This window comes from Ursus arctos, unplaced genomic scaffold (genome assembly GCF_023065955.2).
Source record: "Ursus arctos isolate Adak ecotype North America unplaced genomic scaffold, UrsArc2.0 scaffold_9, whole genome shotgun sequence".
NCBI lineage: Eukaryota > Metazoa > Chordata > Mammalia > Carnivora > Ursidae > Ursus > Ursus arctos.
Genome location: NW_026623111.1, coordinates 59055010 through 59068372, shown reverse-complemented (window position 1 = coordinate 59068372; position 13363 = coordinate 59055010). Strand labels below are relative to the sequence as shown.

Sequence of the window (13363 nt, the reverse complement as noted above, 5' to 3'; positions counted from 1 at the left end):
ATCCATGGATTTTAAGTGTTCTAGTGGTAGGATAAGGAGTAGAAATTAGCTCTGTGCTTCATTCTGAGGGAAGGAAAATGGTTAGTGAAAGGTTATGGAGGACTGCCTCTCTACAATTTTTTGTGCATTTATACTGGGGAGAAAATATTTCTGGGCATTTTGGAACAGAAAATATCTAGATGGGTACAGTATTTTGTTTCAGAAGCAGTGCACCAAAAAACTTCTCAGGCAGTAATGTATGAATCTTTCTTTGAAGCTGTTTCTACCAACTAGTTCCTCCCACACACAACCCCCAATCCTTTGTCAACATCCTGCCCATCCCTCACAGCCTGGTTCAAATACCATCTCCTTCAAGAGAAGCCTTTAGATGCCTTCAGTTAGAATTAATCACTCTCTCCTCCATAGCATATTATTTATCACTGGTCCCAAAATATTCACTAGTCTGGTGAGTCATTTATAGAGAAGTTCATCATATTCCTTGCTCAGTTGTGAGCCCCAGAAAGGCATGAGCATTGCTTGCTTCTGTGTTTCCTTCAACCTTGTAGTACAGTACTTCTCATATAACACATTCTCTACAAATTCTTGCTAAATGACTGACTTCTCTGCTGGAGAAAACAGAATGTGAGAAGGGACAGTGGAGGCATGTTCTCCCCTGTGCTAACATAGGTGTGAATTCCTAATATCTTCTTAGGTGGGAAGGGATCCATGACGTAGGCCTTTGATCTGCAGTCCACCGGTAGCAAGGAGTGACTAAGAATTAGGGAAATTAGCAGACTCCTGGGAGTTCGTGCTCAGGTTCTATTGCTAGCTCTGCTGAAATTTCCAGTGGAAAGCACTTCATTATCTTTGAATAGTTTGAAATCTTTATTAGAAAATCCTTTTTTGTGAGAATGTGAAAGTCTGTGATTCTCCTATCTCACCAAAGTGGTGCACTCCAAGAATTCAGATGGGAGTCAGGGAGACATAGGTTTGTTGTGAATAATATACTACACAGGAGGATTGTGAGGATTAATGAGATAACAAAGGTAAAGCATACTTAGCTGAGGGCCAGGAGTTGGATAGCCAATAACTATTAAAGTTAATAATTCTTTATGTTCTGTAAATGCGAAAGTCAGAAACAGAGGATGCAAAGCTAAAATCTTTAAAATACTTAGACATAGTCTCTATTCCATGAATATAAAAAAACCAAACCAGCAAAAATAATCCCTAACTTTTCCTAACCATGCATTCTTGCACTGAGAGGTGGATAACTTCCTAAAACGAAGTGTACACACACACACACACACACAGATATCTATGTGTATACATATCTCTATATAAGATATATGGATCTATACGAGATCTCAATACAATGCTATATATCTACATATCCACATCAGGGCACCGAGAAAGAAATCACTCCATGAAAACAAATGCTACTCTTTTGCATGTAATAGGAAAATTAAAGTGGCGAGAGGCGGGGGGGATGGAGAGCCTCACTAAAGCTCTGGGGCGAAGGGACCCATTCTAGAACCTCTGGTTGTACATACCTGACGCTTCTTGTCTGCGGTGGGAGAGGACCGTGATCTCACATGAACAGGGACCGCCAGGACATCTGAGCGCTCCAGCAGGTCCTCTGCAGACATGGACTTCCCAGCCCTCTTGGACGCGGCTCCCCAAGGGGAGGGCTCCCCAGGGGTCTTGTCCACCCTCTGGGTGCCCTTTGGTCCATAGTTATTAGCTCCACCGAGCTGCTCCCTCGGGGCTTGGTCCGCACATCGCCGTTCCCCTAGGAGGCGGCCTCCAGCGAAAGAGCTGCTTCGATCTCTGGGGACCCGTGGGGACTCCCCCACGCCTCCCACTGCTGTGGCCGGCAGGAGGACGGCCTCCCTGCGGGGCTGTAGACTGGGTTCCCGCAGCGAGCAAAGGCTGGAGGCCGAGGCGAGGCTGGGGCCTTCAGGCGCCGTGAGGCCAGGCTGCAGGTAGGTGCTCTGGGCGCGCTCCCGCAGCAGCCCGGGCTCCTGGAAGCTGCAGCCGGCGGCGGAAGAAGGCCGCTTGCCGGTCTTGCGCTGAATGTAGTCGGCCAGTGCGCTCTGCTGGAACTGCTTCAGCTCCGGGCCCGACAGGCTGAGCGTGGAGCAGGCCTTGCTGTCACGCTCGAAGATGCGGCGCCGGTCCGCTACCGTGCTCTCCGGGAACCGCAGCCCCTTCCTCTGTGGGCTCAAGGGCACCGGCTCGGCCTCCTCCGAGATCCCCACCTCGTTCATCTTCTCAGGCTCTGAGTAAGAGCGCTTCTTCTGCTCAGGGGTCAGACGCCGGCGCGGCCCCCTTCGGGCGGCAGGGGGAGCGGGTTGGGCAGGCCCGTCCTCTGCGGGGGTCACACTGTGCCGCTCACGAGGGGTGTGCGGGGAGGCCGAAGCCGCTGCCTCTGGGCTCCTCAGCCCCACATGGGCGGAGGCGGGCCGCGGGCGCCAGGGCCTCGAAGTTGCGGGTGTCCCCAGCTCGAGGTCTCGGCGGCGAAAGGAGGTGGCCCCCAGGACACGGGACTGCGCGTCCTTGATGCTGTTCCGGTAGGCACGGCTGAAGGGGGCATCCAGCACCGGTGACTCGGGCGTGCCGGGCCTCTCATCCAGCCACATGGGCTCCTTCTCCGCCTCGCTGGAGAGCTGAAAGGTGCTCTGGCTGCGCATAAGGTGGGTGTCCCGCCTCGGGGTCTCACTGCCTTGAAGTTGGGGGCCACGGCCGACATCGGCACCCCTCCTCAACTGCTGACCATAAGGCTGCCAGGAAACCTCTTCCAGCTTTGGCTCCTCGTTTTTGAAGTGCTGCTCCCCATTGCCTATGGGTTCAGTGGATTCAGAAAAACGGACATTGGCTTTTGTCTCCTCAAAGTCATTCCCAAAAGTATTAGAAGTTGCAAGTGTCCTGTTGGGCCTGTAGTTATGGCCATAACTAGAGCTGCTCACACTTGGGGGTCTCTGGCTCCCTTGCTCTCGCTGCTCGATCTTGGAAACCTTCTCCAGCACAGAGCAGTGGGGTCTCCCATACTGAAAGCCCTGCAGAGCCGAAGTGCTGCTGGAGCTGAGCCGCCTCCTGCCCAGACTGGATGTCTGCTGGTGGGGTGGGGAGGGAGGGTCCTCGTACCTTGATTCTGAACTGGAGAAAGAGACCAAGGCACTGGTTCTCACCTCGGGTCTTGGATAGGAAACTGGCCTGTCCAGATGGCTCCTGTGGTCAGGAACAGCTTTCTTTCCAGAGTCTTCTACCTTGTTGTTGACTACAAAGGTAGACTGGCTCTCCAGGTAGCCCTCCTGGGTTCTTCCTCCTAGCTCCAAGCTGCTTTGCCTTCTTAGACTCTCAGGAATGTTTTGGAGAGAGGAAAAGGCTGACTTGGTCCTGCCAAAGTTGTTCGACAGGCTCTGGCCTAGGCTTTCCCTCTCCAGCCTCTGCTGTAGGTTGGCATTGTGGTCTTCATGTAAATCACCCTCCCAAGGCTCCGAGGGCCTGGAAGATCTCTTGTCTTCACCCACTTGCCAGGCCTGAGGGGATTTGAGGCTGTGGTAATTAGAATATGGTTTGTTGCTGTGGGCGCTCTTTCTTTCATTGGGATGTGAGCTGTTGCCTCGGAGAGGTGTAAGCTGTCTCTCCAGGGAGGTATCCTCCTCATTTTCAGGTACTGAAGGGAAATGGACTTTGTAGGGGACACATTTGGCTGAGGTTTCAGGTTTCCTCTCTACTGGGGACACTGAATCATGTTCTAGAGGTTGGTAGAAGGCAAACCCAGGCCTGCTAGATCCATTTTGGTTCCCGTTCTCGTCAAAGGTCCCCATCTTGTCACAAGCTCCATGAGGAGCTGTATACCCACTCTCCTTGGCCAGTGCTGGGTAGAGCGTGCCGTTACTACTCACAGAAGGCTGGGGCACCTGAGCAAAGTGTGGCTCCAGAGAAGGTACCGGGTAGATGCCAGTCGGCAGCAGAGGCTGGCCAGGTTGGGCCTTCTGGGTGTAATTATGCTTGGGCTTTGCTGGGGGGCTGTTCTCTGGACTCTTCTCTAGCACAGTGTGCAGCTGTTCCTCTATGAAGGGAGATTTCAGGGAGCCTGCAGGGTTTGCCTGAGGCCGACAGAACCGCTTCTGATCAAGGCTAGACCAAGAGCTGGGTCGTTCTCGCTGCCGAAAGGCTGCATAACTGTCGCTCCGAGCTGGGGGCAGGGGTGCGCCCACTTTAGGAGGAAGGTTGGGAGTGGCAGTCTCCAAGGAACTGGGGCACTGCTGGCTCCAGGATGGGGGTGGTGCTCCCCTGCCCCGAGGAACATGCCATTTATCATAGCCCTGACCATCTGCTGATGCTCGGGCCTCCCTACCTTGGAGAAGCAGGGCTGAAGAGTTCACTTCATATTCGGCTGAGACTCCCCTCCGGGGATCATAGACTGTCTTGACATAGCGAATGTCTGCCTGCCTCATCCCTTCTAGGAGGCCACCCCGAGCAGAAGTGGTGTCCATGGAGCCTGACCGCTCCCGGCTAGAGATGCCAGGGGGTGGATACTCTAGGATGCTAGAACTGGTGGAGAAGGAGCTGTAGGCTGAGTCTCTCTTGTTATGGAGGTGGCTGAGCTGGTCAATGCTGCTGGTGGACTTGGCAGGGGAAAGAAGATGGCAGGGTGGGTATCCCCCACTGGGCTCCAGGCTCTCCATGCTCCCCTGGGAGCTGCAGTGGTCAGGGCTTCGCCTCAGATAAGCATGGTCAAAGTTGGAGAGGTCACTGGTAGAGGAGCTAGAAGAAAGGGAGACAAAGCGGTCAGCACCACTGAGCTTGTTACCATTTGGGAGGCTTACGGGCAGAGGACCCAGCTTATAAATGTACTCTTGTGCAAGATGTTTGGTTTTGGAAGGGTGGGTGAAAAGGGCCATATTTGGGCCTTGCTCGGCCTTCTTGTGTGTTGTCACTAGGAGTAATTGCCCAACACTGTACCCTATGGGCCTCTAATTAATCACCCGGGCTTGCAAGGGGCGGAAGGGGGAGCATAGAGGAAGCCGCATGGCCTCTGGGTACAGGCAACACACTGATGTGATTTGCTAGGTGCTGAAGTGACATTCTGTGTGTGCCAAGAAATGAGAGGTGGGGGAGGAAAGAAGAGGAGGAGAGAGAGAGACTGCAGTTTTGTGTCTCTTGGGGCTATTTGTGGGAAGAAGGGGAAGAGCTTAGTAAGAGACCAGGCACGTGAACCGGGTGAGGGAGACTTCGTGTGCACGTGTATATGTTTTTAGTTAATATCTTTCCTTTTTATGGAATTGAAGGGCTATACCCTGGCAATCTTCCTGGAATCTCAACCACTAGAGACAATTTGTTTGTAGTGAGAAAGCTAAACACAAAGCTGAATGAGAGAAATTCAGAGAAATGGGAGTCAGAAAAAGCTGACAGGAGAGGGAAGCTTTATAAGAAGTCTTAAATACAGGAGTCCATCACCTGTGGATGACTTCCCAAAGCCCAAGCAAAGCCTCCTTCATACACTTAGAAAGGTAAGACCTTCTCCTTTACATAGTCCTCCAGGTGATTTTCAGAGCCTGCCGGGGGAAGGGGAATGACTCTTAATCCTGGCATGGCATTACCCAGAGAGATGCCTCAGAACAAAACTACTTATAATTAGCTTTAATTACAAACGTCAAAATATACTTCACCAAGCATGTTGGGGGAGTGAGGGCATATACAAAAGAATAAGTGGTTCAAAAATCGAACAATCTTGAAACCGTTCAAATGTTTGTGACTCACCATTCTCTACAGAAGGGTAGACACTAAAATTTTTTGCTAAGCTTTTGTACTTTTAATGAATAGGCATTTAAGCATTATTAAAATCATGGGACTATTATATTTCTAGATCTCATTTAAGCAAATACAGTGTCTTATTGGCTTAAGTATAGGATAATGCTTTATGGCTGGCCTAAATCCAGGGTCTGTGGCAAGAGACTGGAAGGACCATACTCTGACTCAAAACGGGCACTGGAATTCAAGGCAGACTACATTCTCAGCAATTCATCTCAAGAATGTAAATCTTTTTTAGACAAAGTCAATGTACTGAATGGAGCATCCCACTTTGGGAGGGACAGGTATAAATTCAAGGGAGAAAGGAAGGAACAGCTCTTGAGCCAGCCAGATTAGAAATGTCAGTCCTGGCACTCAATGGTATGGCATATGTCACTGCCAGATTTTACCCCGTTCCCCCTCCCTTCCCGGTTCCCCTTCAACTGAAGGGACTGTGTTAAAAACGTATATGACAGCTCAGTTGAGGATAATCTTGTATGACCCACTTACGCTTCCCCTATCTTCTCTAACAGAAGATTCAGAGCTAATGTTTCGAGTGGAAATGGAAGCCGTATATCCCATCATGGCTGTTTTGCTCACCAACTCCATGCAGTGGTAGGCACTAATCCCCCTCCCTGCTGCTGAGAACTTTAGCAGTCTTTCACTGAAAGAATAATTCAGATCTACTCAAGAACACACAAAAAGTCAAAGTGAATAAACAGAACTGAAACTCTCAATAGTGAGTGGGAAGAAGTGTCATTACTAACATCTCAAAATGTAGATGATGTCTAGAAATATTAAATCACTGGTATAAATATCTTTAGGCAGAGCAAGGGTACAATGGGTTCCATTCTGTGGCTAATGGAAACTTAACCCACCAAACCTCAGGTGGAATGTACCATGTGAGGATTGTGACATGGTCTGTGCTACTCAGGGAGGGCTCTGTCCCTTGGGAATCCCCATTCCCAAGCTGAGTGGGGAGTAGGACTGAGTGGTGTGCTGTGCCATCGAGTGCACTGACATCACCCTCTACAGGGTTCTTTCACCACTTTCTGCAAGTCGTCATTTTTATTATCTTTGCTATTCCTGCTTCCAATATCACACGTTTAATGGGGGGTAAGAAGAACTTGGGATGAGGTCTCCATTCCCTGCAACAGTTCCAGCCCACACAGAGATGGCCTCACTGTCAAGATAAGTGTGTCAAGCTTCTTATCATGGTCTGGCTAGCTCCCAACCTCATTTTCTACTGTTCTCCTCTTGCTTGCTGCACTCCAATGTAATGGCCTCCTTCCTGTAATTCAAACCCATGAAAGATCTTCCAATGTCTCAGGGCCTTTGTACCCACTGTCCCCACCACATGGTATGCTCACTTCTTTAGTCAAGTCTCTGCTTGAGAAAAGACTTCCTGGAACACAAGAGCATCTAAAGAGCATCTCCTCCATCCTTAACCCCCGTTACTCTGCTTATTTCCTTCATAGTACTTAACACTACTTGACATTACCTTATATCCCTTTCATTATATGAAAGAGACTTCAATTGTGTCTGTAATGCTTAGGATCTGAAGCAAACATGACAAAATGTTACTTCTGTGGTTGATCCATGTATTCTTATAACATATAACTCTTATATTTACTCTTTTGTGGGTTTAGATTTATTTTCTAAATACTTAAAACAGCAAAGAGCACAAAACAAGTGTATGAAAACAAGTACACTCATAGATCGTGAATTCTCTAACTTAGATGATCAAATGTTTGGAACAGGCTGGGCTAAATAATTCTATTTGATATAAGACTTCTGAGTCTTTAATAAACTATTGTTCATATGATGTTCTAAAAGGAAAACATACTAAACAGTGTTTTCTAAATTAATTTGGTCCTAGGAACTTTTTTCCAAAGAGCATCTAAAGGATGATTACTCCATGGAATAGACCTTGGTCAACAAATATTATAGAGTGGGGGTTTTTTCTATCTTGTTCGGCATTATACCCCCAATAACCAGAAATCACCTGAGAGGTAGTACTGGTTCTTCAGCATTTTGATACTGTTACTTCAGCCTCCCCTGAGGGGCTGGATTACATGACTTTTCCAGATCTCTTCTGAAGTACTTTAATACTGAGGACCTTTGTGTGAGAATTCTGTAGGACAGCAAAGGGACCGTGAGCCAGGTCTGACAGGAAGCAGCTGAAATACAGGTTCAGTGAAATCCAGATCTAAATCAGCTTGCAGGCAGTTAAAATCACTTCTCTTGTGCTTCCCTTTCCCCCAAGCTCCCTGCTTCTCCTGCCTCCTAATGAGAAACAGATCCATAAACTCAGGACTGAGATTGGGTTTCTAGAACCAAAGGAAGGCTGTCAGAGGGATGCCAACCAACTGGTTTGGCACACCAGACCACTGGATGTCACTGTGCTCCCTGGAAAGCCACCTGGAGTGCATCTCCACTGACAGCCGCCAACATCAGGCCCTCTGAGCAGAACACAGAGTTGGGGTGAAACGTCTGCCAGTGCTGCAAGCCTGAGGTGTGGACTGAACAGACCCCAGCATGACCTGTGCTGGCCAAGAAGAGAATCCTCAGGTCTGTAGTGCTGTGGGTAATGTGAGTTTGCTTTTGTCCTTGTACCCTACACTCCTTTGTGCAGACGGTCGGGGGATCTGTCCCAAAGCTTGCATTTGAAGGCAAAGTGATAGATCCACCTGCCTGAACCCCTCTGGAGGTTGGGACGGGAAGGAGGACACGGGAGGTACAGACACGCAGCCTTCAGAGCACTACACTTCCGGTGCCAGCTCCACAGTTCTCCAGGGGCCAACTCTCTTGGAACTCACCATAGTGTCTGCAGGCAGCTCATCTAAGCACTGACTGCAGTAGTCTTAACTTCTGCCCATGTGTTTTACGTTACAGTATGACCAGGTTTAGGGCCTCCTGGGGAACTAAGGTGTTGGGAAGCTCCACAGGGCCCCACTGTTTAGGAGCACTCTGTTAATACACAATTGCATTTTATGTGCATGCTGGTTTATGCCATTGACTTTGAAATTACTATCAGGTTTCACTGTGCCTCTGATAAGTCTTCAGCCTAATAACTGTAACTGTAATTATTGAGTGCTTATTACGTTCCAGGAACTGCACTAAATGTTCTACATGTTTTGCTTAATCCTCACTATGATCCAGTGGGATACATATTAATTTCATCTTACAGACAAGAAAAACAAGATCAAAGAGGTTAAATGACTTGCTCAAGCTCATCTAGTAGGTAGTGAAGTTGGGATTTAAGCCCAAGTGCCTTCCCACTGTGCTTTCTTTCCTTCGCACTGCAAGGCCCTCCACATCTCACTTTCCAAAGGCCCAGAGAGCAAAAGTGCTCTGCCTGGTACAGGTGGCGGCCTGATGTGGGGCTGTTCTCTGAACTCAGATGGCAAGAATAAATTCTTTCAGGGTTATTGGGGGGGACATGGGCAAGGGAGAGGAGTGTCTGTAACAAGGAGGGTCACCAGGAAATTCTTTTCTGTGGCCTGAAGCCTACCCCGATGTGCCAGGAGCCACATCCATCAGTGAGAAGTCTAGGAATTGGCCCTTGATTTGACCAGACATCAGTGTTAAGGGTTCTGAGTCCTGGCCTTGCCAAAGGTGGAGCCACCATCTATTAGTTAAGTAATCCTTCCAGAAGTCTTGCCCGCCCCCCCCCCCACCTGACCCATCAGCACTTGCATCTCATTTGCATATAGGACCCATATCCTCTTGACCCTCCCCTCCCTGCCATTACCCTTATATAAGCACTTTCAAAAAGTCCTAAGCAACAGAGTCTAACTCCCTGGCATCAGAAGAGGGATTCTAAATTTGCATGGATTCTGAATTTGTAGTAAATGTAGGGGAGTCCTGACTGAATAATATGTCTGGTGGTCAAGTTTGACTTCCCTCTCAACTGTGTCAGGTCTGATTACTACAATAAATCCCTTCTCCCATGACACTGGCGGTGGCCTTGCCTTTTTCTGACTGAACCTTGACTGATAAAATGACTAGAGACACAGAGGAAGTAAAACTAGTAGTTAGTTATATGCCATGGCTCTGACTCCTGGCTTGGATTTGAGTCTGGACCCAGGTCCTGATCAGTTGTTTGACCTTGGACAAATTAGTCTCTCCAAGCTTCAATTTCCTGTTCTGTAAAATGAGGTTAAGAATACTGTGTCTGTTTTACAGGTGTAGATGAAGGCATGTCGTTATCACGTGAGATAATGTTCACACTGAGCAGCCCTAAGTGTGTTGAGTTTTTGGGTTGGAGCTAAGTTGGATAACTGGCCTAACAGAAGGACAAAAACGAGTGGGGAGTTCAAATACATGAATAAGACATTCAATAAAAAGCAGATACATATTTGGCTAAGAAGGACAGTAAGCACTGAGGGAAGAAGTTGGTCAGTTTTTCTAGTAGTGTTACCATGTGTAATTGAGAAATGTCTGAGAATGGACAGACCCTGTGGTTAACTCAAATGGCCTCCCTTTGTGCCAGTCTGGCCCAGGATATGAAGATAACTGGTATACATTAGGAATTTTTAAGAGGATGAGGAAGGTGGTGGGTAGAGAGGTTTAATACTCTTGGTGAGTATAAGAAAATGTTCTCAAAACAGAAGATAACATTCTTTTCTGGGAACAAGACCTAGGAAAGAAGAAAAGCCCCAAATCTCAGCTGGGGCCACTTACCTGGAATGGTATCTCTGGGGCCAAGGAGTGCCAATCGTGCCCGGAGTTATCTGCATCATGCTGGCATCTGGTTGGTTCTCCCCAAATTTGGTTAAGTGCCAAGAGTGAGGTCGGCCTGCAGGGTCACTGCGCCTGGGGAAATAGAGGAGAGGGACCGCTCAACATTAAGAGCATTCTCAGCTGAGTTTCTTCACTGATGGGATTTATAGATTTAAAAGCAGAGACTGCTGTATCCTCAGAGATCAAAAATAATTAATACTGGAAAGTAGATCTTACTGCTTATTCCTCTTACTAACCATTGTGATTTTCTGCTTTATCAATATTTTTATTTTCATTTTGACATAATTTCAGACTTACATAAAAATGTTGCAAACTTACTATAAAGAATTCCTACATAAACCCTAGTGCACGTGAATGCAAATTGGTACAGTCACTATGGAAAACAGTGTGGTGGTTCCTTTAAAAAATTAAAAAGAGAACCACCACATGATCCAGCAACCCACTTATGGATATATATCCAAAGAAATTGAAATTAGGATCTTGTAGATATATTTACACTCCCGTGTTCACTGCAGCATTACTCACAAGAGCCAAGATATGGAAACCTAAATGTCTATCAACTGATGAATGGACAAAGAAGATGTGGTATGTACGTACACACACACACACACACACAGTGGAATATTATTCAGGCACGACAAGGAAGGAGATCCTGCCATTTGCAACAACTTGGATGGACCCTGAGGGCATAATGCTAAGTGAAATAGGCAGACAGAGAAAGATAAATATCATATGATCTCACTTCTCTGTGGAATCTAAAAAAGACAAACTCAGTATAACAGACTAGAATGTTGGTAACCAGGGGCAGGGGAGTGGGAGATTTGGTCAAAGAGTACAAACTTCAAGTTATGAGACTTACAACATTGGGGATCTAATGTACAGCATGGTGATTATAACTAATAATACTGTATCATATACTTGAGTATTGCGAAGAGAGTAGATCTTCAGTGTTCTCGCCACAGAAATTATAACTATGTGACAGGATGGAGGTGGTAGCCAATACTATGAGGGGAATCATTTTGCAATTTATAAATGTAACAAATCAATACATTGTACACCTTAAACTACACAATGTTCTTTACCAACTATATCCCAATAAATCTGGAAAAAAAATTCCCACATATACTTCACCTAGATTCCCAACATGGTAACATTTTATGCCAGAGTTGCCTCTGTTTATCCATATGTAAAAATGGGAGCAATAATTCCTTCCCACCTCCCAAGAGACTGTGTGGCTATATGGTAAAAAAGCTTTCTGGGATTTTGGAGTCCTCTGTCATATCCTGATGCTGGATAAATTACATTATTTTAATTTCTTGGTAAGAACTACATAAAAATTAGCAGCTACCTCAATGTTAACACTGCTCTAAGTTACGTGGTATAAACAGCAGGATGCTCTCAAAAATTGTTTTTCACTTTGCAAGTCAATGACTTCAACTTTTAAATATGCTGCCCTTATAACACAAAGTGTTGACAAAGCCAAAGGGAAAAAGTGGGTGTCCTTCAATTGCAATACTTAAGAATAAATTTTACACTACTATAGAAAGTCTGAGTCAGGAGAGAGTGACTGTGCCTTATTTCTGGCAAAAAGTGAGGTGAGCTATCAGGAATTTCATGATGAAAACTTCTGAATTCTAAGACTGTAGGGGAATTTTTCTGCAGTTTAGAAACGTGTATGGGATCCAAGAATCCACTTTGATACACTGACGATAAAGCTGTTAAGCACGCCCATCTATTTCTTTTCCATGAAGAAAATATATTAGCTTATGTTATATAAACGAAAGCTCATTCCCCTAATACCGGTAAAACTTTGAGTGTTCAGTATATCAGAATACTACTAGCCCAGGTGTCAGACATGGGTTCTCACTCTGACTTTATTAACCTGCTACATGATCCTGTATAAATTACTTCTCCTCCCTAAGCCTTTGTTCATGTATAAAAACATTAATTGAAGAGGGTGTATGAACCTCATTTTAATCTGAAGCAACTTTAAAAATCTGTAAGAGAGTATGGAGGACTTGCCAAGAGAGAGAATCATTCCCCCAAATACATATATTTTTTCTGAAGAGAGGTTGGGGTGATAGGAAAATGATCTTGTGCAAAGCAAGGGATATAGACACACAAGATTTTTAGTTGTCAATAAATACTTATTGAAATGAAGGAACCTACAGTCAGACTAATGTCTGTGTTGCTACAGTGGCCAAGGAAAGTGAGAAAAACTGAAATATCTCTTGATAAAATGCTGGGGATAGAGAGAAGCTGAAATGTGGCTAAAGGTTATCAGCTCTGCTATCAGACAAACCTGGATTCTAATCCTGATACCTAAAATCCAACAGCTAAAAACTCGTGGTAAGTTTCTTAATCATTCTGAGCTTCCTCATCTGAAAAAGGCAGGTTATCACAGAACCTATCCATAGGGTTTTTTATAAGATTAAAAATGAGCTAATATACCTGGCATATAGTAGAGCTCAATAAATGTTAAGTATCATTATCTTCAGTCAGTCATTATTAAAGAATTGGTGAAGACTAGATGATAGGGAGATAAGCCCACCAGAGAGATCTACAATCCTGGACAGAAAAGGGGAGAGAGAAGCCAGGAGTGAATGATGGAGACTAGCAGAATGGGCAGGAGCTATTGTTGGCGATGAGCTCCCCAGTAAGATACTGAGAGTAGGTAATTACAGCAGAGGGTTACTGTGCTCACAGCCTGAAGGACCTTGGCCACAGCAGTAAGGCAGGGAGCTGCCAGGGCAGTGGCTGTAACCTCTAGTCAAGGAGGTAAACACAGGCCAACAGGGACTAAATCTTGCCTACCTGGAAGCTAGGAAAGAAAGCAAAC

At 46.3% G+C, this 13363-nt stretch overlaps 1 protein-coding gene across 11 annotated transcripts in view; it reads right to left on the bottom strand.

Moving 5' to 3' along the window:
- The window catches only part of SHROOM3 (shroom family member 3), a 306920-nt gene that overhangs the window by 30763 nt on the left and 262794 nt on the right, over nucleotides 1-13363 (bottom strand). For all 11 annotated transcript variants that reach the window (XM_044388149.3, XM_044388150.3, XM_044388153.3 and 8 more), the window contains 2 exons: nucleotides 10465-10596; nucleotides 1530-4752 (listed from right to left, as the gene is read on the bottom strand). In XM_044388149.3, coding sequence (XP_044244084.2) covers nucleotides 1530-4752; nucleotides 10465-10596 — 3355 coding nt within the window. The remainder of the gene's footprint in view (nucleotides 1-1529; nucleotides 4753-10464; nucleotides 10597-13363) is intronic.